The sequence below is a fragment of the Lissotriton vulgaris genome, chromosome 1_1, assembly GCF_964263255.1.
Source record: "Lissotriton vulgaris chromosome 1_1, aLisVul1.2, whole genome shotgun sequence".
NCBI classification, from domain to species: Eukaryota; Metazoa; Chordata; class Amphibia; order Caudata; family Salamandridae; genus Lissotriton; species Lissotriton vulgaris.
Genome location: NC_141685.1, coordinates 1,063,647,060 through 1,063,672,691, shown reverse-complemented (window position 1 = coordinate 1,063,672,691; position 25,632 = coordinate 1,063,647,060). Strand labels below are relative to the sequence as shown.

The following is a 25,632-nucleotide window of genomic DNA, read 5'->3' as shown; positions in this document are numbered from 1 at the left end:
TCAACTCTTGATGAGGTATGTTGATGCGAAGAAAGGCTGGGCGCGCAGAGTGGACCATCTCCAGATAGGTCATGCTCTGCATCAAAATCTGCAATGCACTAGCAAAGAAGCAACCTCCTGTGGGTTTGCGGGCTCATTCCACCAAAGCTAAAGCTGTGACCACTGCGTTAGCATGCAGAGTTCTGGTCCTGGATATATGCCAGGCAGCAACGTGGGCTTTCCTGCACACATTCACCAAACATTACTGTCTGGACAGTCAGGTCCGCAGGGATGGGCACTTTGCCCGTTTGGTCCTGCATGTATTTCTCATTTGAAATTAGTTTGCAGGTCCTCCTCCGGGTTGGTATTGCTTGCTTATCTATTCAAAGGTAAGGAATCTGTGGCTAGAAGTCTCGGTCAGATGAACAAGTTGGTAACGCTTTATCTGGTAGACACTATAGCTAGACTCAGATTACTTACTGGCCCACCCATCCTCCCCGCTCTGCGAATGGATTTCTAGGGATAAGACTGATCCCTGTCATGGTCCTAGTCACCTGTGGCCAGTGTTTTTCATGGCTATGTGCTTCTTAGGTGGAAAGTTGTAAAAAGAAACTGACATCAGCATGCCTGGTTGGTGCCTAAATAGGTTCTGCAACGTCAGTCCCGGCACGGACGATGACGGACACGGAGCCGATCGACGACATCTACTGGCACACAGGGTTTTTATTGCTCATGGAAAATCTTCCAGGTGCAATCTGATGCCTGGGAGAAATTCAAAGGTAAGGAATCTGCAGCTAGATATAGTCTCTACCAGATAAGGCGTTACCAAAGGTAAGTAACTTGTTCGCCTGGAACGCTGAACATCCTTGAACCATTGCTGGTCAAGAAGACAACTAACATTTTACTGAGTCCCAAATCAGATACAATCTAAAATACTTGATGCTGCGCCCAGTGAAAAGTCCTATTTTAACAAGACTAATGGCACCTTCCTGCTTTGAGATTTGATCTCTCTGCATAGGTTTAACCCCTTCCTCTCAGGTTTTACTATTAAGTGCCAGCTGCAGCTCTGAATGTGGCCTGAAAGTGCACTGGGGGTTTCCTAGCTAAGCCCTCTCCAGCAGTTCATACTTTTTTCACTCCAAAACAACATAAGTGATCACATTACTAAGAGACCCCACAAAAGTATATGGTTTTATTAAGAAGGCTAGGCTGCAAAAACAACCTTGCAAAAGCCGATAAATATTTAAGAGAACCTCGTAAAGGAGGCATTAACTATTAAACTATAATTATGTTTATAAGCTATATAAAGAATGTATTGATTAAAAAAATAAACACATCTGGTCTGAGTTTGCAAGGTTTTCCCTGGCTTACGATAGCCTTAAAACTGTCTTAAACCAGGGAAAATTACCTAGATTTACAAGTAGTTATGTTCTGGTTTAGGGGAATAACCATAGTAAAAGAGGCCAACATTTCCTCTTTTAGGATTCTCATAAGACTCCTTTAAATTAGGGAATAACCTCAGGAAAACAACACAGTTTAGGGTTGTCTTTTCTGCTTTGAGTTAATTTTAAGATTGCCTAGGGGTAAGGAATAACCTTCATAAATCAGACCCATGTATCCTGGCTTCGGGGCCATCGGACAGCCAGAGGGGGCAAGGGGGTGTTATTCCCCCATCGCTGCCCAAGGCCCCGCACTTGTGCTGCAAAGTTTATTTAAAGATTTTGAATCAAGCCTATCCTGTTTATTAATAATGAAGCAGCTAACATGGCTTTGACACTAGGTAGTTGCTGCTGCAGGAGCTGCTATGTAATCTCTTTCCTCGATAATACTTTTTTAACAGGTGTTTCTGCATGATGTTTTTGACTTGGGGCCCACAGAAATGTCTGACATGCCTGAGTGGCTTAAAACAGTCTTAAGAACAAGTAAAAAACTTAGAAAGTCAGACAGCCACCCCTATAATCCCCGTGTACAGTAACCAGAGAGGGAAGGGCAACACGAGAATTGCAAAAACTCTATTTCAGAGGAAGCACACTGAATATTGTTTTAATCAGAGCACAGTTCAATTATCATCCGAATGAAGACAACATATATTTCAAATTAAAAAAATTAGGGGTATAAAAATCTCGCTACAAACGCCTCTTCTGTTGTGGATAAAACCAGTTTATTGAAGAACTACATCATAGTTAAAATTCTCGTCAGCCCAGCCAACGTGTTTTGTTCCCTTTTCTGAAATTAATCAGGGGTGCAAAATGAATATATACAGCAATTACAATAGGTACAAACACAGTCTCAGTACCAATAATACATACATCATGATTACCTACTTCCCCCTAAATTCTGCTTGCAAAGATTTGCTTAAGTCAACAGCTTGCAACTTCGCAAAGTTGTGACCTTTGTCAACTTTACAAAATGTAACCTCTGGGAAAATTCTAAACGTTTTTTCTGCAAAAAAACTATTTTGTGAGAGAGTTTCTCTGTATAAGAAGTGTATAAGGAAGAGATTTTATTAAGCAAAATATTATTTACTTGATTTATTACAGCATCTACGTTTTTAAAAAAAATTACGCCAATGTTTTGTAGCTGGCGAAGTCTAAAAAATCTCCACAAAGTTGTCAAAAGCCAACTTCAAAAAGTTTAGCACACGCTTAAATTGCACCCAGACTTGCAAAGACCAATTGAGACCATTTAGAGATGTTGCCTGCATAAACTGCTCCTAATGTTTGAAAGGGTATGGCTCCTTCTGAAGCCCTGATCCTGATACAGAGAAAGAAGATAGATTTGTGTAAGATGCTACCAACACATTCCATCATTGAACACATTCAGCAGCACACCCATCTTGCCAACAAGGGCTTCCTTACCCATTAACAGACAGACCTCCAGAAGGTACAAAACGAAGCCTGTTAATTTGTGCACCATTAAAAAAAAAAAGTTGCAGAATGCACATAAAGTGAAAACTTATAAAGGAAGTGAGTGGACCACACCAACGGATCATATAATAGAATTTGAATTTTTGCTTGTTGCAATTATAGCAATTAGCCTTTGAATAGGCTGTACTGTAAGTATGCAAGACGTCAAGGGATTGAGTGTGTCTTTAGCAGGAGTTTCTAAGTGACTTACAGCCTGCTTAAGAAAAGCTCTGTTGTCCCCTTTCGAGGAATACTTTGTCGGTGTCTCCTCTCTATCCTTCTAGAGAGCCAAGCAGGCCCTCTGAGGCTCTATGGAAGGGGAATGCGTTGGGCCGACATCTCTTCTCCTGAAGAAGGTGAACTACCTGTGGTGCAGCTCCCCATCTCTATTGTTAAACCTCACACTCCCAGAAGCTCCACTCCTGAGGGTATATGAGGTACTATTTTATTTTCCTATGCTATACAAATACATTGCTGCACCGTTAGAAAAGCGCTATCTGAAGGTCCCCTGCAGGCTTACAACACATGGGATTCTGTCGGGGTCTGCTTTAAGGACGGGTGAATTCCTCTGTGGGTCTCTTTAAACCCAAGTTCTGCGAGGTGGTTTGTAAAGGTCTGTTCTCACATATGGTCTTAAGAATATCCCTGTGAGGATCCCTTCTCACATCCTCTCCTTTGACCTGTGCAGTTCCCCGCTCTGCATCTGGGCTCAGAGAGAATGCCCTAGAAGCTGTGCTTCTGAGGACCACTGAGCACACCCGAGAAGCTCTCACGCATTGTCCAGAGGGTTGTTACTCTAAGGTGCTCTACTCACCCCTGCCCTTTCAAGTGTTGCCCTGATTTGCTCTATGCACACTCTGGTTATTACCAGTTGTTGCCCTGAGGTAGAAGGCTCACTCCTTGTTCAATCATGTGTGATCCTAGGTGCCCTGTAGACACTCTCTCCTAGGAGGTGTAACCTGAGGCCCTCTGCTCACATTTTGTCCAGGGCGGTGTTCCCCTGAGTGCTCCACTCACACTCTGTCATAAGATGTGAAATTCTTAGCTATTCAGCACCCTCTGTACTCTCTGGGGTGTTATTCTGAGGTGCTCTTCTCACACCCTGTTCAATGGGGCATTGACCCTCAGGTGCTCTGCTCAAACTCTGTCCAATTATGTTTTTAAATTAAGGAACTTTTATCAAACCGTTTGCAATTGGGTGTTAGTCTCAGGTGCTCTTCCCTCACCCTGCTTTCTGTGGTGTTGGACTATGGTGCTCTGCTCACATGTCCGATGACGTGTTACTCTATGCGAATATCCTGTCCAATGTATTCTCTGCTCACACCATGTCCAATAGGGTTGCTATCCTGAAGTGCTCTGTTCAGGCCCTGCCCTGTGGCGTATTATGTCTCTGCTCTCACCTTGCTCTAAGAGTTGTCCATTCGTGTCACTTATGGCCCCAGTTGTTGACCACTGCTCTCACACCATCCTTTGCAACGTCTGTCCTATAGCGCTTCTTCTCAAACCTTGTCCTGGGTGTCGTATTTCCCTCAAAAATATTTGCACATGTTTAGTCCTAGGAGGTATCACTCCGCTGGAACTAGCTCACACCTTGTCTTTTGTCATGCTGCAGAAGTGCCTGTGCACCGATATCCTCAGTTGTGTCCCCTGGACAACCTTTGTTCATGCCCTCCACTTTCTGCTGTCATTCTGTGGGCTTTTGTTCATATCCTGTCCCAGAAAAAGGTGTCCTTCTGAGAGAGTCTCTGCTTATATTATATCCAATGAGGTGTTCTTCTGCATCTGAGTCCAGTCCTGGCACTTGGTGACCCAGAAGCTGAGGTTTGCTCACAACAATCACCAGCAGAAATCACTCTGCTGCAACCTTCTCACAAGAAGTTTGATTTCCTCAAGCGGTCTTCTCTTGTAGATTCTCCCCCTCTTGCTCTTTCAGCTTGTCCTCATCGACCCAGAGCAGCTTTGGCTGTTCCTGGAATATAAGGCTTCTCAAGGACTTCACCATCTCCTCTGAGTGGGAGCTGCTCTTGGGCTCCAGGCAGGCCCAGGGGTAGGGCAAACTTGAGAGGGCATCTGCCTCTTGGTGGGCCTTTCTGAGCATGTCAGGAGGGTTCAGGATTGGAGGTTGCAGCAGCTTCCTGGGGTGGGAAAAGAGAGAAGAGATTTGTCAGTGGGCCTGGACCTAAGAGTAATTATGCCAGTGAAATTACAAAATTTTGAGTTGCGCAAAATTTCTTGAGATTTCGCATTACATGATTTTCCATGACATTTTTTTACCGGAGAGCACACCTCACATAAAAATGGTCTCCTTCTAGTAATTCGCAAGAGTTTTTTGCTTGAGGTACGAGGTCAAGTAAAAAAAAAGTGATGCTAGATACCAGCAAAACACATTTTGCTACAAAAGCATAATCATGTGAAATTGTCATGGAATTTTACAAAATTTGATGTAAAAAATACACAATTTGCACATCGCTATACATGCCAGAAAAAGGGAATGTGAACCCGAAACTGAACAGTGCTGACACCTGCCAGTCATATGCTACCTATTTTACAGCCAATGTACATACTTTGCCCCCAGTGTAAGCACTCTCGCACCAGAAGCCCAAAAACAAAATGTGATGCAGGGTGCGCTACGAAATTTGTTTTATTTATTAAATTGTTTACTTACCTTCAATTATCCATACTCCAGTTTTTAGCACCCCCCACCCTGCCCCTCCCCCGCCCTGCCTCTCCGCCCCACCGCAGGTGTCAGCAACTGTTCAGTTTCTGGTTCACATTCCCCTTTTCTGGCATGTATAGCGATGTGCAAATTGTGTATTTTTTACATCAAATTTAATAAAATTCCATTACAATTTCACATGATTACTCTTTTGTAGCAAAATGTAGTTTGCTGGTATCTAGCTACGAAATTTGTTTTATTTATTAAATTGTTTACTTACCTTCAATTATCCATACTCCAGTTTTTAGCACCCCCCACCCTGCCCCTCCCCCGCCCACCTCTCCACCCCACCAAAACTCCTTCCACGGGCCATGGCTGAAAATGTAGGCTCATGAGATCATTCAAAGAAGAAATGGCTAGAGGTGGGGAAACATATCCATCATTTCCTTAATTGGTCTTAAGCTGGAGAACCTATATGAAAAGTGGTAATGTCTTTCCAACGGCAGCAAACCATGTAACTATGTTTGTTATAAATAATGAAGTATATGGGGACCTGCTCAAGAAGGTATAACGGGCACTAGTCAATATGGATTTTCACACATATAGGAAGCCTCTAATGAATGTGGGTGAAATTCCAATTTCACCCACAAAGTTTTGTGAGATTGCCAAATGTTGCAGTTTGGAAATGTTTTGAAAAGTTTTTAAAACTTCAAAACATCACCTGGATCATCCATTTTTTAAATCATTTTTTTTAGCAGAAATAATATAAATACTTTTCTTTCAAGAGACGACCAAAGTTGTTTTTTGATGAGAATTCTTTCTGCAAAAACTACTTTTGCTGTTTTTTTAAAGCACAATTCAATTTTCACATCATTTGTTGAGTTTTGAAGAAAATTCACAGAACTTGGTGGTTTAAAAACGTTATAAATTTACATAATCCAACTCGTAAAGCACTCTGAGCAAACTAAGGCGGGGGTCATTTAGAGTTTGGCTGAGCAGTGCACTGTCGTAAATCTGCAGTGCTCCGTGCTCCAATAAACTTGTGGTTCACCTGCTCTGTTTAGAGTTGGAAAAAGCACCAGGTTTCTGACAGTTTAGATACACTTGGCTCTGCCGTAAAAAACCTTTGCTCAGGCAAGTCATCGTCCAGAATCCATCAGGTCATATTGACAGTCATTCCACCAGCAGCGGATGCTGCCAACATAAAATGGGGGGCAGTGCGGCGGCAAATAATTAAAAAAAAACACACTTACCTGCTTCTCCCACTGCCGCTCCGTCTGCAGGACGCCTCGATGCTCCTCTTCCAGAAGAGCTGGGCCAGCACAGGATCCCAGACTCTCCACCCAATCCAGACAGAGAGCAGGGCCTGGATTGATCTGAGCGGCTTGGTTAAGCACTCACGAAGGGACCGGGAACCTGTGCCATTTCTCCACCCAGCTGTACAATACTGCTGGGTAGAGAAATTCTAAAGTGTGCATGTCTGTTTGACCGGCCTAAGAGGGCCAGCCAAACAGACATGCACACTTACAAGTGTCCTTCACTCTTCCTCTCATTCCCTCCCTAGTGTTGAGAGGATTGCCTGGCCCTGCCCTACACTCTGCAGCATCACTGCCAGTGAAAAATAAAACGACAAAGCATTGTTATATTGACGTTTTATTTTTCATTCTCAGTAGGGTGATGCTCCTCTGGCATTGCGAATGAGCCGCCTCTGCATCCCACTATGTTTAGATTGAGGCAACCGCCAGGAAGTTTCTATTTGTGTGACCATCACGGCCCGAGGTAGCAGCTCCACTGAAGGCATAGAGATCTCCATCTATTTTTCAGGCGTCTCTTAGGTCGCTGGGCTGTCTATCAATGAGAATGCTGATGCAAAGACCTCTACTGACCTGTACGACTACCCACCATACTTTAACTGACCTCTAAATCGGTATACAGACATAATATCGAATCAAAAATATAGAATAGCACTAATATCGAAGTCAAAATATAGAATGGACAAAATATCGAATGGACAGAATATAGTGGTGAAAAATATCGAATTGAAGGTAGGTAATGTAATATCGATTTTTAAAATATAGAAAGTTGAAATATCGAAGTATATAATATAGGTATAAAAATATATCGAATTTTTAATAATATCGATTTTTTTTTAAGTGTTTTTTAATGTTATTTAATTTTTGCGTAATTTAATTCTGTAGCGGGTTGTGGGTTTAAAGGGAATAGGGTGGGAAGTAATTTAATTGTAATTAATTAAATATGTTAATTTATTAATGGGTATTAATTTTGAATTAATTGTTCATTAATTTTTATTGGTAATTAATTAACTTTTATTTGGTAATTAATTTTTAATTGGTAATTAATTTTTATTAATTGATTAATTGATAATTATGTTAATGTTATTAATTAATTTTCCGTAACGGGTTGTGGGTTTATAGGGGAATAGGGTGGGAAGTAATTTAATTGTAATTAAATAAATATGTTAATTTATTTATTGGTATTCATTTTGAATTAATTGTTAATTAATTTTTAATTGGCAATTCATTAATTTTTATTGGTAATTAATTAACTTTTATTTGGTAATTAATTTGTAATTGGTAATTCATTTTTATTAATTGATTAATTGATAATTATGTTAATTTAATTAATTTATTTTCCGTAACGGGTTGTTGGTTTATAGGGGAATAGGGTGGGAAGTAATTTAATTGTAATATGTTAATTTATTTATTGGTATTCATTTTGAATTAATTGTTAATTAATTATTAATTGGTAATTAATTATTTTTTAATTGGTAATTATTTTTTTGTTTTTAATGTTATTAATTTATTTTCCGTAGTGGGATGTGGGTTTATAGGGGAATAGGGTGGGTGGTAATTTCATTGTAATTAAGTAAATCATTTTTATTTATTTATTGGTATTGATTTTTAATTTATTGTTAATTAATTGTTAATTGTTAATTAATTTCTATTAATAGGAAATTAATTTTAATTACTAATATTTATTTGGAATTTTAATAATTATTACATAATATTAAATTTGTAATTTATTTTAATTATTTTTTTATTGGTATTGATATTTAATTTATTTGTAATAATATATTAAATCTTTATTTTCCCTACTGTTAAACTCACTAGAGTGGGAATAGTAATTTTTATCCCTACGCTATCCAAGGCTTTCCCTACTGTTGCACTCTCTGGAGTGGGAATAGTAATTTTTACCCCTACGCTATCCGACGCTTTCCCTACTGTTGCACTCTCTGGAGTGGGAATAGTAATTTTTACCCCTACGCTATCCAATGCTTTCCCTACTGTTGCACTCTCTGGACTGGGAATAGTAATTTTTACCCCTATGCTATCCAACACTTACCCTACTGTTGCACTCTCTGGAGTGGGAATAGTATTTTTTACCTCTACGCTATCCAACGCTTACCCTACTGTTGCACTCTCTGGAGTGGGAATAGTAATTTTTACCCCTACGGTATCCAACGCTTTCTTTACTGTTGCACTCTCTGGAGTGGGAATAGTAATTTTTACCCTTACGCTATCCAACGCTTTCCCTACTGTTGCACTCTCTGGAGTGGGAATAGTAATTTTTACCCCTACGCTATCCAACGCTTTCTCTACAGTTGCACTCTCTGGAGTGGAAATAGTAATTTTTACCCTCCTGCTATCCAACGCTTTCCCTACTGTTGCACTCTCTGGAGTGGGAATAGTAATTTTTACCCTCCCGCTATCCAACGCTTTCCCTACTGTTCCACTCACTGGAGTGGGAATAGTAATTTTTACCCCTACGCTATCCAACGCTGCCCCTACTGTTGCACTCACTGGAGTGGGAGTAGTAATTTTTACCCCTACGCTATCCAATGTTTACCCTACTGTTGCACTCACTGGAGTGGTAACAGTAAATGTTACCCTCCCACTATTCTACTGTAAAATATTGTATATTTTTTATTAATATTATGTTAATATATATATATGTGTGTTAAAAAATACAATTGTATGTTTATTTTTTTAACTTAAATTAATTATTTAATAATTTTAAGGTTATTTAAGTATTTTCAAGTATGTTTTAGTTAATTATATTTATTATTTCATTAATTTTAAATTACTTTTAAGACATTTAAAAAAATTCGATATTTTGACTAACTATTTTTTTAACGATATTTTTGATTCAATATTTTTGTACTTACCTGTTTGTAGATAGGACTTCGATATTTTGTCATTCTATATTTTCTCCTCGATATTTTGGGTATTCTATATTTTTGTATTATATATTTTGTCAGTGATCCCTCTAAATCATCTCTGCGTGTGGCCAACGAATCGGTTGATGAACTGATAGGTATTACATTTGCAGTTGAATAATCAATCTTTTACCCCACCAAGGAAATACAATGTCCTTCTCTAAAACCCCTTCCCACAACAAGTAATACAAAGCTACGAAAGAAAAAGGTTCATATTGTGTTATGTCATACACCTGACAGCCTGATTTAAGTTCCCCATTATAACCCTGATGTTAATCAGCCTCCGTATTCATTGCAGAAAAGTTCACCTTACATTCTGTTCAGCGTGAAGAGAAAGGGGACTGGTATACAATTGCACTATCTAGCTAGTCAGGAGTGTATTAGAAGATTTTGGCAGCTCTGCTCTTCTGAATCTCAATTCCGCAGTGAAATTCAAGAAATTCTTGAATTTTGCATTATGTAAAATGTGCATTTTATCTGAATTTTGCATCATTTTTTGCACACGGGAAACTCTCACCTCAAACATATTCTGCTCAAACCAGTCTCCTCCCGCTTTCTTGCGATATTATTTTATGTGAGATGAATGCTCGTATGAAAAAAGTCTTCAAAGATAATTGGCCAAGAACCTTTGAGCAGTGGTCGCTGCCTTGGAATGGGAGTGGTGAGGGTGGATTAGAAAAAATAAATAAGGAAATATTTTACCTTCTCCAGCGCACGCCTTTCCCGCCGCCACACGTCTCTCCTCCTCCCTGCTCATCAGGATCTGCTTCTAGCACCGGAAGAAACCAGGCTATCGGACTCACCCAGCCAATCACGGCGCTGCAGGAGCAATGTTGTGATTGGTCTGTGCGTCCTGTTTGGATGCTCAGGCAGTTCCTGGGATCCTGGGCATGTTCTCCACAGGGCTGTGCATCACAGCCCAATCCAGAACATGCCAAGTGCGCTTGATGGTTTGGCTGGCCCTAGAGGAGTACAAACCGATCCTCCCCTGCTCTGGCGTCACAGAGCCCAGCCCCTCCCAACTCCCACATAGAAAAATAAAATGATAATAACTGCTGTTATTATCATTTAATTTTTTTATTTTTTGCACTGCTGAAATAGCAGTGGGGGGACGCTCCTGAGCCGCCACAGCCTTTGACTCTGAAAGCATATTTTTCAGCAGCTTTGTGAAAGTCTCATGGAATTTAATGAAATTACAAAATGTGGAATTCAGCACACCCATAGATTTCCTCCGTTTTAATATATATGTATATTTAATTTAACCTTGTCAATTTTACAGAATGTCAGAATTTATAGGTAAATTCACCCATGTCTAATGAGTACTGAAAGAAAGAAGTGTCTCCGCTCCACCTCTACAACACACATGACCATCACCCACGCTCGGACTGGACTATAGGGCAATCAGGCAGCAGCTAAGGGCTGGTCTGACAGATAAGTCTGTGGGCCGGTTTTTAAGCAGCTTGTGGGCCTGTTTTATGTTGAGGTGGGTCTGCTTTTGCTGTTGATTTCTCTGATATTACCACAAACATTACCTGCAGCAAGCACAAATGTATCCATTCTCCTATTCCTAGTAAAATACCCATATTTTCTAAGTTGAAAACTGACCTGATTTGCAAACGCAAACCACTTTTCAAGCTATCTGGTTCGCTATTAAGGGCCACTTTTATTTTGGTGCCTTTTTTGTCCCAGTCAGACCCTTCCATCATCCCACCACCAGCACTCTCATCAGAGTCTGTTCTCCCTTGCTGGCTCCCACAGCTCCATTTTGCCAACTCTGCACTTACTGGAGTCTCAACAGGTTCTTGTCTGTTGCCCGAATGTAGATAACGATTGGGAAGATGTTGTTTCGGATTAACTCCTTTACCGCCGAAACCCCAAGCTCCAGAAGGCAGTGTTTGTTCTGAAATGGGAACATTGCAAATATTTTAATCCAAAAGGCAACTTTACACACGATCATCGTAAGGTCATTTTCTGTGATTTGCTCATGCTTTTGCATAACCCTCGCACTGTGCCCCAGCCCCCACCAGCGTCTGTACACGCATGCATAGGACCTACCCCCGTCCCTTAAATGAACAAGCCAACTCCTGCTTTAGTTATTTAGTGGTCAGTGTTGGCCGCAGTTCTATTGCAATACATGCGAAGTACTGTTTGTCATACATCATGTGTAGTTCTTGCCATAAAATATTATTTAGTAATTTGTCATACATGGTCATAAATCATCAGTCCGTGTTTGCTGATCCCATTTGACGTCCGTTCCCTTTGGACTGGCAGTTCGTGCGTTAGTTCTTTTGGGTTTCCTCAGCGCTTGCCGTGCGCGGGGTAGCTTCCTTCCCAGAGTTAGGACCATACTCGCCACCCTGTTGGTTTCTGTTGTGTCCTGCCAACCGGCGGGGCTGGGCAGCGAGTGCCGTCTCCGTTTGCTACCCCCTTTCTCGTGGGTTGGCCTCTCACCCTGCCATTCGGCATCCCAGTGTGACGGTGCCCATTCTTACACACCGCCCGACGGTGTGCCTCCGTAGCAACCAATATTTTCCTTATTCTCTGCCATCGCTTTCTTCATTATCCGCCATATTGCTGCCCGTGTTCCAGCACTGCGACATTGCTGTTCTTCGGTGTGGGTCAAGATTCCAACGGCGTGCTACCGCCGCCCCGGGTCCGAGATGTGTACTGGACTCGGGCGCGGCTCCTTTATGCCCCCTTTTTTGCATACCCGGCTAGCTGGCCCATCTCTCCTATTGGGGGGTTTTACCCCCACGATGCCCCCATTGGCTGGCGGGCCCGGCACCTGCCTGGCGCAGCTAGCGGTGGGTTCTGAGGGGTGGCACGGACTTTCCCGCTTCAAGGACTGCCCTGAACCGGTTTCTCTGTGAGGGGGGGCCGGCGCGGGTTAAGGCGCCAGCCCTTTAAGCCCCCTGCGGGGGCGGCCTCTGCGAAGAACGGTGAGTAGACGCTAGATAAAGTGTACATTTTGTTATTTGAATCCAGCTTCAAGATACCCAAAGATAGCATGGATTCAGTTTGCTCTACACCACCCAGGCTCAGCATTATACTTGGTGCATCTTCCCTGTGAGAAGTTGGCCTGATATATGATGTTTCCAATTCTGGAACCACCTTGTATCAGTCCAAACAATCCCTTATGGTGTCTGGTTGTAAGTCAACCTTGTAGACAAGCTATCTTAATGGTAGCATAGACTAAGCAGCCTTAAAGGCTTAACTCAAGAGGTCGTGTTAAGCAAGCTGTTTTAACAATCACAATCCTGTAATATCAAATGAAACGACACCACACAAGTATATATTATAAAAATATATGTGTTTATTTCTAAAATAATCCCCAGTACTCTTTATGAGCAAAGGGGCACAAGCGTTAAATCAAAAGCACAGTATAAGATACAAAGTTGCACAATTATGGATGAGGGCGGGTGGCCAGTCAAACCATACATTAAAAAAGTGGTATAAGAGATACCAATCGAACAGTGGTTAGGCCTAGGGCCTAGGGAATTGCTGGGAGCAGTCAGGACAAGCAATGCTGAGGTCGGGAAAAGCCCGCGGGATTCGGGTGCAGCACTTAAAGTGCGGCTTGCACCAATGCAATGTCAATGGTGCGTAAAAGTTACACAAATAGAGTTTAAGGACACTTCCGCTGAACCTAGAGGAACCAAACTTTAGACACAGACCCTAGAGATGTGTACCAGTGTGGGAACACCGGCGTTGCAATGTTACCTCACCCACAGGAAGCGGGTGCATAGGGTCGAAGTGGCGTCGGGTTTTGACACGCAGGTTCTTGGTGCTTGAAGCTGAAGATGCTGCAGGCGATGTGAAGGAGAAGTGTCCGGTGGGATCCAAGGGTGGATCAGAGTAGAAAAGTACCTGAAAGCAGAGGGGACAGAGTCTGGGTCACTCAGCAGTGACCAGGGTGGAACCAGGACGGAACCAGGCAATGTCGGGCGCAATCAGGTGGTTGTCGAGGAGCTTCTCTCCGCTGTCACGTGGGCTCTGGGGCATCTGCGACGTCCAGGAGCGGGTCACAATCTGTCCCACGCAGGCTCTCACCGTCGGCACAGTCGGCTTCAAGATTGGAGCAAACAACACTTGGCAAGAGCAATCCACGCAGCACCGGAAGATTGCTTCTCACTCAGACCAAGAGGGTCAGAGCAGGTGCTCCTTTTCAGAGGAGCTGGTGCAAGTCCGGAGCAACCAGAATCGCAAGTCGGTTTTAGGTTTTCGCTGGCACAGGGGCCACAAGCCAGCTGGCAAGTGACCGGGCCAACGCGTCGAGCCAAAGCAAGCAGAAGGGCCCCACGCAGCACTCGTCGAGTGTAGAGGGTTGAGCTTCGGTGCTAGAGTGGCTCAGGGTTGGGGCTTCTCAAACCCCAGTGTACAGCTTCGAGGGTCACTCGTGGGCTGCACGGTCAGAGTCTCGTGGTCTTTTCAAGATGGCGTGCCCCACACTTCCGGTCTCCTCCACGGGTCTCAGCTCTGCAGGGACTGTGGATCGGGCTGTAAGAAAGCAGGCAAGCTTGATCTCGTCGATCTCTGTCGCTCGAGTTCCGGCGGGAACTGCAACAAAGCAGACGTCGAGGTGCTGGATGGTGCCTGTTTGCACAGGGTGGTCACTCCTTGACCACAAGGGAGATTCTTCAGTCTTCTACGTTGAGTAGGATGTCGAAGGGTCCTGAGTTTTGTTTCAAATGTTTCATCAGGATAATCTGAGTGCGTTGGCACTGCTCCCATTCTTATACCAATCTAGGGGGCTGGATTACCTGCTAGGTCCCCTCTTATGGGTGGGACCCAGGAAGGGGGTGGATACACCCCTTTCCCTTTGATCCAGGCCGCGCTGGGACTGGGGCTGGTGTGCCCCAGAACCGGTTTGGCCGGATTATGCAAGGGTCAGCCTTGTGCTCCCCAGGCAGTGTCTGGTTTCTTTCAAACCTCCCTGCTACAATCCACTATCTCCTGTCTGGGGTGGTGTAACACCGCCCTGCGACAGGAAACCCTTTGTCCAGGCCTCCTCTGCTGAGTTTCGGTCGGCAGCAGGAGGTCAGACTTGTGTCTGTGGCAGAAGCATCCATTTTGTGGATCTGAGGCTCTTTTAAAAATCAACTGCGTTTCAGTAAAGTAACATGTCTTCTCCCTCTAGAAGGGTGGAATGCTATCCCCGTCGACTGGACTGTCGAGGGGATAGTATTCCAAATCGTATGACACCTTACACGACATGTTTTGATAAAGCCAAACCAAAGTTGCTATATAACCGCGAGGATTATAAGGCACTTAATAGTATATGGTATGGCATTATCCCGGATCAGCTTAGGGAGTGGTTCCCGACAGCTGCAGACAGGCTCAGCTCATGCCAGAGCTCCATCTCACATTAAACCACGCACTCTGCCTCCAGGATTGATAAGGCCTTCCATAGGAGTGACTCACAGGTTTATATGTGTCCAGATATAGGTTTAGCTATAGGTATACTATATCTAAGCAAGGGGTGATTACACCCACTTGCCCCAGCTGAGTGATCAGCCAGTTGTGTCAATTTAAGAACCAGCCAGGGGTGGCAAAAGATATGCTGCAGCCCCTGGTAGGCCTTGGTGGCACCTATGCCCTGAGCACCTATAGTGCATGGTACAGGGGCTGACAAGGAGTCCATTTCCAATTGTGGTATGTACCTATAGCACATGTATTACGAATTTAGAGAGAGAACAGCAGGCTGGGGGTCTGATTAGCAGGCCCACAGCCTCAGTAAGTCGAAAACCAGTGAAGCAAAAAGCAAAAATTGGGGTGACCATAGGATAGCAGACCCTACTCTCCTATACAACCCCCCCCCCCCCAAACACAGGGACATTAAACTTAACCTTGACCAGATAAGTCTTCATGTTCTAAGTGGAAGTACCTGGAGAGACCATCTGCATTACCATGGTCAGTCCCTGGGCGGTGCTCCACTGTAAAGTCCATCCCCTGTAGGGAAATGGACCACCTTAGCAGTTTGGGATTTTCACCCTTCATCTGATTTAGCCACAAGAGGGGCTTATGGTCTGTCTGAATTAGGAAGTGAGTACCAAACAAGTATGGCCTCAACTTCTTCAGGGCCCAAACCACAGCAAAGGCCTCCCTCTCAATAGCAGACCAACGTTTCTCCGTGGGGGTCAGCCTTCTGCTATTAAAAGCAATGGGCTGGTCTTGACCAGCTTGATTAAGTTGTGAAAGCACAGCTCCCACCCCCAACTCAGAAGCATCTGTCTGTACAATGAACTGTTTGGAGTAGTCAGGACTCTTCAGGATAGGTGCAGAGCACATGGCCTTCTTCAGGTCATCAAATGCCTTTTGACAGCTAACTGTCCACTGAACCTTTTTGGGCATCTTCTTGGATGTCAAGTCATTCAATGGTGTCACAATGGACCCATAGTTTTTCACAAGTTTTCTGTAATACCCAGTCAGGCCCAAGAAGACTCTGACTTGTGTCTGGGTAGTTGGAAGAGCCCAGTCCTGTATGGTCTGGATCTTGCTCTCCAATGGTTGAACCTGACCCCCACCTACTAGGTGGCCCAGGTACACAACCTTGCTCTGCCCCATCTGGCACTTGGTAGCCTTGATTGTCAGGCCTGCCTTTTGCAGGGCCTCCAGAACCTTCTTCAGGTGGATCAGGTGATCCTCCCAGGTGGAGCTAAAGACAGCAATATCATCTAGATATGCTGCACAAAAGTCATCCAACCCAGCAAGGACTTGATTCACCAACCTTTGGAAGGTGGCAGGTGCATTCTTCAAACCAAAGGGCATTACCACAAATTGATAATGTCCACTAGGGGTAGAGAATGCTGTCTTGGCTTTTGACTCTTCAGCTAGTCTGATCTGCCAGTAGCCAGCTGTCAAATCAAATGTGATCAGAAACTTGGCAGAAGCCAATTTATCAATGAGCTCATCTGCTCTTGGAATGGGATGAGCATCTGTCCTAGTGACAGCATTGAGACCTCTGTAGTCCACACAAAACCTCATTTCTCTCTTTCCATCTTTGGTATGAGGTTTTGGCACAAGGACCACTGGGCTAGCCCATGGGCTCTCTGATGGCTCAATCACTCCAAGCTCCAACATCTTTTGCACCTCAGCCTTTATACAATCCCTGACATGGTCAGGTTGCCTGTAGATCTTATTCTTCACAGGCAGACTGTCACCAGTGTCCACCTCATGGGTGCACCAGTTAGTTTGACTGGGTGTGAGTGAAAACATGTGTCTGTGGGCCTGCAACACCTGTCTGCAGTCCACCTGTTGCTGCTCAGTGAGGCTGCCTGCCAGGGCTACTCCATCAACTGAACCATCATCAGGGTTCTGGGAAAGCAGGTCTGGGAGAGGGTCACTCTCTTCCTCCTGATCCCCATCTGTGGCCATGAGGAGACTCATGTCCTCCCTGTCAACAAATGCTTTCAAACGATTTACATGGAGCACCCTGTGGGGGCTCCTAGGGGTTCCAAAGACAACCACATAGGTGACTTCTCCCTTTTTGTCAATGATAGGGTAGGGTCCAGTCCATTTGTCCTGGAGTGCTGCTGGGCCCACTGGGTCCAACACCCACACCTTCTGCCCTGGCTGGAACTCAACCAGAACAGCCTTTTGGTCATGCCAAGCTTTCTGTAATTCTTGACTGGCCTCCAGGTTTTTGGATGCTCTCTCCATATACTCAGCCATTCTGGAGCGGAGACCAAGTACATAGTCCACAACATCTAGCTTAGGCTTTTTGAGAGGTAACTCCCATCCTTCCTTCACCAAACATAGTGGACCCCTCACAGGGTGGCCAAACAAAAGTTCAAAAGGGCTGTAGCCAACCCCCTTCTGTGGGACCTCTCTGTAAGCAAAGAGCAAGCAGGGTAAAAGGGTGTCCCATTTCCGCCTAAGCTTCTCTGGTAATCCTTTTATCATTCCCTTGTGGGTCTTGTTGAATCTCTCCACAAGCCCATTGCACTGTGGGTGATAGGGTGTGGTAAACTTGTAGTTTACTCCACACTCCTTCCATTGCCTTTAAGTATCCAGACATAAAGTTGGTACCTCTGTCTGAAAGAACCTCATTTGGAAAGCCCACTCTTGAGAAAACTGCAATGAGGGCTTTTGCCACAACAGGTGTTGTTGTGGTCCTCAGGGGAATTGCCTCTGGGTACCTGGTGGCATGATCCACTACCACCAGAATAAATCTGTGCCCAGATGCTGTTTGAGGATCCATGGGACCCACAATGTCTATTCCAACTCTTTCAAAGGGTACCCCCACCACAGGTAGTGGTATCAGGGGGGCCTTTGTTGTGCCTCCTGACTTACCACTGGCTTGGCAAGTGACACAGAAGCGACAAAACTCCTTGACATTTTCTGACATATGAGGCCAGTGAAAGTGAGGGACAAGCCTGTCCCAAGTCTTATTCTGGCCTAGGTGTCCTGCAAGGGAAATATCATGGGCCAAGGTGAGAAGGAAACCCCTAAACTTCAAAGGTATAACCAACCTCCTGGTGGTACCAGGCTTGGGGTCTCTAGCTTCTGAGTAAAGGAGTCCATCATCCCAATAAACTTTATGGGCACCTTGAGCATTCCCTGCAGCCTCCGCAGCAGCTTGCTGTCTGAGGGGTTCAAGTGAAGGGCAATCTAATTGGGCCTGCCCCAGGTCTGCCCTTGAGGGTCCCCTTGTCCCCAGAAACTCAACCTGGTCATGCTCAAGTTCCTCTGAGACAGTCTCATCTTGGACTGCAGAATCAGCTTCCTGTGAAGTCTGATCCTCAACCTGGGGCAAGTGGGAAGGCACAGCCTTAACCCTCTTGCTTCTTCTCTTGGGTTGTGGTTGGTCTAATGTTTCAAGATCCACCACTGGTTCAGGAAGGCACTTCTTAGCCTGAGACCTTGTCACTGCAAGGACATGAGCTGAAATCCCTAGCATTTCTGCATGAGTCCTGTACTCCACTTCTGACCAAACTGAGCTTTCAAGATCATTGCCTAACAGACAGTCTACTGGGAGGTCTGCACTTACCACAACTTTCTTTAGGCCATTTACCCCTCCCCAGGAGAAGTTCACAACAGCCACACTATGTGAAGTAGTGAAGTTGCTTGCATTGGTCACTAGGTAACTTTCACCTAGTACAATCTGACCAGGGTCCACAAAGTCAGGTGTCACCATAGTGACACTGGCACAAGTGTCCCTGTAGGCCTGAGCCAGTTTCTCGTTGATTAAAGGAGTCTGCCTATATTTGCCCAGGTTACTGGGGCTCACTGTAGTGATCAAAGATAAGTCCACATCATATAGGAGAACTGCCTGAGTGGGAACTCTGACTAGGCCAGATTCCACTTCAGTACCCAAGGTTAACCCTACTATCCCCTTAGGTTGTGCACTACCACTGCTGACTGAACTAGGGGGTGCAGTTGCTTTAGGAGCTGCAGTGGTAGGAACTGGATTTTTCTTGGTGCATTCACTGCCCCAGTGTGAAACTGATTTGCAGGTATTACACCAAGGTTTCTTGGGGCCATCATTCTTCTCTTTTTTTTTTTGTCATTTTGGGAACCACCCTCCTTATTACTAGTTTGGGGGCCTGAAGACTTCTGGTCCTTTTCTTTATCTTTCTGATTCCCACCCTTCTGGTCTGTTTTCTTCTGGTCACCATGGTTCTGGGGTTTCTGCTTAATCCTTGTTCTGACCCATTTGTCTGCCTTCTTTCCCAATTCTTGGGGAGAGGTCAGATCAGAGTCAATAAGGTATTGATGCAACAGCTGGTTCTGACAGTTAATAATGATCTGCTCTCTTAATATAAGATTGTACAATCCTGTATAGTCTGAGACTTTACTTCCCTGCAGCCAACCCTCCAGAGCCTTAGTGGCACAATCAACAAAATCAGTCCAGTCCTGAGTCTGTGCTTTTTAAGTGTCTCTGAACAACAACCTGTATTGCTCAGTGGTTAGGCCAAACCTTTCAATAAGAGCACTCTTCAGGACAGAGTAGTTTTTGGCATCCTCGGGTCTAACTGTGAGGAGCCTATCCCTCCCTTTCTCAGAAAAGGAGTACCATAAAATTGCTACCCACTGATCCTGAGGAACCTGCTGTACCATGCAGGCTATCTCCAGAGCAGTCATCCATTTGTGGATGTCACCCCCTTCCTTGTAGGGGGGAACACTTTTTGTCAGGTTTCTATTGTCATAGCCCCTGTCTTTCTCTCTAGGAATTATGCTGCCACCAGTGGCATCTAAGCCACACAACTTTTGTTCTCTTGCTAAAGCAAGTTTAGCTTGAGCCAAGGCTATCTCTTCCCTCTCTATTTGGAGTTGGACAGCCCTCATCCTGGCCCTATGCTCTTTCCTCTGGGGGGAAGTCATTCCCCTTTGAGATTCTCTTGAGACACTAGAAACATGAGAGTCCCCTGATGGAGATCTCACCCTTCTGTTGCCTGAAGGAATTATGTTGTATGGTCTGGGGAGGTGCTGGCCCTCTCCATTCCCATGTAGGTCTAAGTTGGCCTGGTTAAGCCTGGCAACTACAACCTGATTCACCCTCTGATCCTGATTCTCAGGCTCATCTACTTCTGAGCCCTCTTCCTCCTCTTCCTCCTCTTCTTCTTCCTCTTCTGGAGTTATCTCATTCTCAGGGGTGTTCACTCCATCTCCTAAATCTAAGGGAGCTGCACTCACCTTATCTCTGTCATCCTTTTTCAGGATGGCTATCAGGGAAGGAATGGTGGGGTTTCTACCCCTTTTTAGCCCCCTTGCAGTGCACAAGGCATCCAAGTCTTTGTGGCTAAGTTTGTCATAGCTGGAAGTTGCCTTGGTAAGGTCAACTGTCACAGGGGCAGAGCCTGAAGCTCTTCCTCTGTCAGACATGACTGCTAGTGAGGTGCAAGTGGTGCACTTACCTACACTAAGTGTTTTCCTACTGTACCTTGCTAGTGAGTTGTAGTCAGTGTGTGCTAATCCCTTTAATCTACAACTACTAAGTTCAGTAGAACTTAATATGCTAAGCTTTTGATTTATATGTACCTAAGGTACTTAATGTGATCTTTCAATTTGATAAAAAGATTGCAATGGTAAAACAACAGCAAGCTCAAATCTGCACCGCTGCGCACCAATGTGAGAAGTTGGCCTGATATATGATGTTTCCAATTCTGGAACCACCTTGTATCAGTCCAAACAATCCCTTATGGTGTCTGGTTGTAAGTCAACCTTGTAGACAAGCTATCTTAATGGTAGCATAGACTAAGCAGCCTTAAAAGCTTAACTCAAGAGGTCGTGTTAAGCGAGCTGTTTTACCAATCACAATCCTGTAATATCAAATGAAAGGACACCACACAAGTATATATTATAAAAATATATGTGTTTATTTCTAAAATAGTCCCCAGTACTCTTTATAAGCAAAGGGGCACAAGCGTTAAATCAAAAGCACAGTATAACATACAAAGTTGCACAATTATGGATGAAGCGGGTGGCCACTCAAACCATATATTAAAAAAGTGGTATAAGAGATACCAATCGAACAGTGGTTAGGCCTAGGGCCTAGGGAATTGCTGGGAGCAGTCGGGACAAGTAAAGCTGAGGTCGGGAAAAGCCCGCGGGATTCGGGTGCAGCACTTAAAGTGCGGCTTGCACCAATGCAATGTCAATGGTGCGTAAAAGTTACACAAATAGAGTTTAAGGACACTTCCGCTGAATCTAGGGGAACCAAACTTTAGACACAAACCCTAGAGGTGTGTACCAGTGTGGGAACACCGGCGTTGCAATGTTACCTCACCCACAGGAAGCGGGTGCATAGGGTCGAAGTGGCGTCGGGTTTTGACACGCAGGTTCTTGGTGCTTGAAGCTGAAGATGCTGCAGGCGATGTGAAGGAGAAGTGTCCGGTGGGATCCAAGGGTGGATCAGAGTAGAAAAGTACCTGAAAGCAGAGGGGACAGAGTCTGGGTCACTCAGCAGTGACCAGGGTGGAACCAGGACGGAACCAGGCAATGTCGGGCGCAATCAGGTGGTTGTCGAGGAGCTTCTCTCCGCTGTCACGTGGGCTCTGGGGCATCTGCGACGTCCAGGAGCGGGTCACAATCTGTCCCACGCAGGCTCTCACCGTCGGCACAGTCGGCTTAAAGATTGGAGCAAACAACACTTGGCAAGAGCAATCCACGCAGGACCGGAAGATTGCTTCTCACTCGGACCAGGAGGGTCAGAGCGGGTGCTCCTTTTCAAAGGAGCTGGTGCAAGTCCGGAGCAACCAGAATCGCAAGTCGGTTTTAGGTTTTCGTTGGCACAGGGGCCACAAGCCAGCAGGCAAGTGACTGGGCCAACGCGTCAAGCCAAAGCAAGCAGAAGGCCCCCACGCAGCACTCGTCAAGTGTAGAGGGGTGAGCTTCGGTGCAAGAGTGGCTCGGGGTTGGGGCTTCTCAAACCCCGGTGTACAGCTTCGAGGGTCACTCGTGGGCTGCACGGTCAGTGTCTCGTGGTCTTTTCAAGATGGCGTGCCCCACGCTTCCGGTCGCCTCCATGGGTCTCAGCTCTGCAGGGTCTGTGGATCAGGCTGTAAGAAGGCAGGCAAGCTTAATCTCGTCGATCTTTGTCGCTCGAGTTCCGGCGGGAACTGCAACAAAGCAGACGTCGAGGTGCAGGATGGTGCCTATTTGCACAGGGTGGTCACTCCTTGACCACAAGGGAGATTCTTCAGTCTTCTACGTTGAGTAGGATGTCGAAGGGTCCAGAGTTTTGTTTCAAATGTTTCATCAGGATAATCTGAGTGCGTTGGCACTGCTCCCATTCTTATACCAATCTAGGGGGCTCGATTACCTGCTAGGTCCCCTCCTATGGGTGGGACCCAGGAAGGGGGTGGATACACCTCTTTCCCTTTGATCCAGGCCGCGCTGGGGCTGGTGTGCCCCAGAACCGGTTTGGCCGGATTATGCAACGGGCAGCCTTGTGCTCCCCAGGCAGTGTCTGGTTTCTTTCAAACCTCCCTGCTACAATCCACTATCTCCTGTCTGGGGTGGTGTAACACCGCCCTGCGACAGGAAACCCATTGTCCAGGCCTCCTCTGCTGAGTTTCGGTCGGCAGCAGGAGGACAGACTTGTGTCTGTGGCAGAAGCATCCATTTTGTGGATCTGAGGCTCTTTTAAAAATCAACTGCGTTTCAGCAAAGTAACATGTCTTCTCCCTTTAGAAGGGTGGAATGCTATCCCCATCGACAGAACTGTTGAGGGGATAATATTCCAAATCGTATGACACCTTACACAACATGTTTTGATAAAGCCAAACCAAAGTTGCTATATAACCGCAAGGATTATAAGGCACTTAATAGTATATGGTATGGCATTATCCGCATCAGCTTAGGGAGTGGTGCCTCCAGGATTGATAAGGCCTTCCATAGGAGTGACTCACAGGTTTATATGTGTCCAGATATAGGTTTAGATATAGGTATACTATATCTAAGCAAGGGGTGATTACACCCACTTGCCCCAGCTGAGTGATCAGCCAGTTGTGTCAATTTAAGAACCAGCCAGGGGTGGCAAAAGATATGCTGCAGCCCCTGGTAGGCCTTGGTGGCACCTATGCCCTGAGCACCTATAGTGGACCGAAGTAATGATCTAGCCACCTATTTCGACGACAAAATCGTCCGCATTCTAGCTTCCCTCCCCTCTCCTGAGTCCACCAGCCATTTGGACAATTCTCCACCTTCCAGCCAGACCGAAAGTAATCCCTGCCCTCAACTTGCGACATTCAGGCCAGTAACATGCGTGGAGGTAGAACGAACCATGACCAAAATGAGAAGCGGATCACCTCTGGATCCGGCTCCCATTAGATTCCTCAAAACCGTGGCTCCTGTCATCGTTCCCACGGTCACTGAGCTCATTAATAGCTCACTTGCCCAGGGATCTGTTCCTGCCAGCTGGAAGAGCGCGGTGGTAAAAGCACTCCTTAAAAAACCCCAACTCGATCCAGCAGACATGGGAAACTATCGACCAATATCACTCCTTCCGGCAATCAGCAAGTTAGCTGAGAAACTGGTTAACGGACAATTGTCCCAGTTCTTTGAAACAAATAACGTCCTACGGGAATCCCAAACTGGTTTCCGCCCGGGTCATGGCACAGATACCGCCCTCCTCGCCGTCATCGAGGAGGCAAGGCGCATACTGGATTCAGGAGGGTCAGTGGCAGTGATCCTCCTGGATCTCAGCGCAGCCTTTGACACAGTCAACCATCGTTTCCTTCTCCATCGACTCGCGGCAGCAGGGATTACCGGTACGGCACTTAGCTGGATAGAATCCTTCCTCACCGGACGCACGTTCCAGGTATGGGACGGCAACTACCATTCATCCACCCTTTCCCTCACAAGCGGGGTCCCTCAGGGATCTTCCCTGAGCCCGACGCTTTTTAACGCATATATGGCCCCTCTGGAAGACGTGGTGACACCATTTGACATAAAAATGGTAAGCTACGCTGATGACACTCAACTGGTCGTCTCCTTATCCCAACTTGTCGACCACCCAGAGAACCTGGCGAACTGTCTCACACAAATCCACAGCTGGATGACGACTCATCATTAAAACTAAATGGTTCCAAGACTGAAGTGATGCTCCTGGGAAAACAATGGGCGACCATCCCCCCAACAGTCTGGCCTGACGTGTTCGGAGAAATTCCCTCCCCGAAGCGTGAAATTAAAACCCTTGGAGTATGGCTCGAACCTGAGCTCACCATGAAGACGCAAGTGGCCAAAACTGCGGGCACCTGTTTTGGGCTCATGCGCACTACCCGTAAGATTCTCCCCTTACTACCACCTGCTTCCAGGAAACTTCTTATCCAGGGACTAGTATTGTCCCGTCTAGACTATAGCAATATGGTCTACCTGGGAGCCCCAGAGGCCACATTGACGAGACTGCAGCGGACACAGAACGCTGCGGCACGTCTGCTCATGAACCTTCCTTCGAGAGTGTCAGCAAAACCAGCCCTCAAGGCCCTGCACTGGCTCCCTGTACGACAAAGGGTGGAATTCAAAGCCATGTGCACGACACACAAACTAATCAACGGATCTGGCCCTGCTATCCTCAGCAGCTTGGTCACCCCCTATAAAGCATCCAGATCCCTCCGTTCGGATAATGAGCACTTGGCCAGCATCCCCAGATTCAAAAGGACACGCACAGGAGGACGACGATTCTCGGTTCAAGCGGCCATGAGATGGAACTCCCTCCCACGCACCCTCAGACTGGAAGCCAGCTACCTGGTTTTTCGCAAAAAACTGAAAACACACCTATTCCCGAAATATATGTCCCCCCTGCCTTCCCCCTCCTTAATGGATAAACAACTTTCTTACAGCGCGGGGATGCCCTTGGGTCACCAGGCGCTATACAAATCGCTAAATAAATAAATAAATAAAACTACACGCATCTGGTGTTGTCAGCACTGTATCAAGTGTTGTAAGAAGAGTACAGTGTGCAGCATTTGATTATTTCTGAGTGCTCTACAGTGGGATTGCATAAATTAGTTCAGTGATAATCGAACAGAATAAGGTCAGAATCTAAGTGCAGTACAAAGGCTTTTCAACCGCACGTGCAACGGAAGGGTACACTGCACAAGCCTAACGAAGCTGTACGTTGCGCGGAAAAAATTAGTAGAACAGTATCAGCATGTGAGTAAGTCTACAGAGAAATACAGAGCCAAGGGCATCTGTCGGATAACCGTTATTTGAGCATTACGGATTGATAATCAAAGATGACATTTTGTGAGAATTGAAGCAAGCTCTTGGCACCATAAGCCTAAACACCATAGTCGTCTGATAAGAGGCAATTGCTCTTGCGTGGTTTAGGAGAGTTGGTAAAGTAAAGTGAAGTAAATCAGATGCAGTAGACAGTATATAGCATGAAGAAGGCTATGGTACGGGGGCGC

The 25,632-nt window shown here is 45.5% G+C and overlaps 1 protein-coding gene across 1 annotated transcript in view; it reads right to left on the bottom strand.

The window, feature by feature from the left end:
- Window positions 1–2,121: 2,121 nt before the first annotated feature.
- The window catches only part of CARD10 (caspase recruitment domain family member 10), a 288,602-nt gene continuing 265,091 nt past the window's right edge, over window positions 2,122–25,632 (bottom strand). Inside the window, exons 22-23 of the mRNA XM_086963072.1 lie at window positions 11,563–11,678; window positions 2,122–5,020 (exon numbers count right to left, since the gene is read on the bottom strand). Of these exons, the coding sequence (XP_086819198.1) occupies window positions 4,774–5,020; window positions 11,563–11,678 (363 nt within the window). The 3' untranslated portion in view covers window positions 2,122–4,773. The remainder of the gene's footprint in view (window positions 5,021–11,562; window positions 11,679–25,632) is intronic.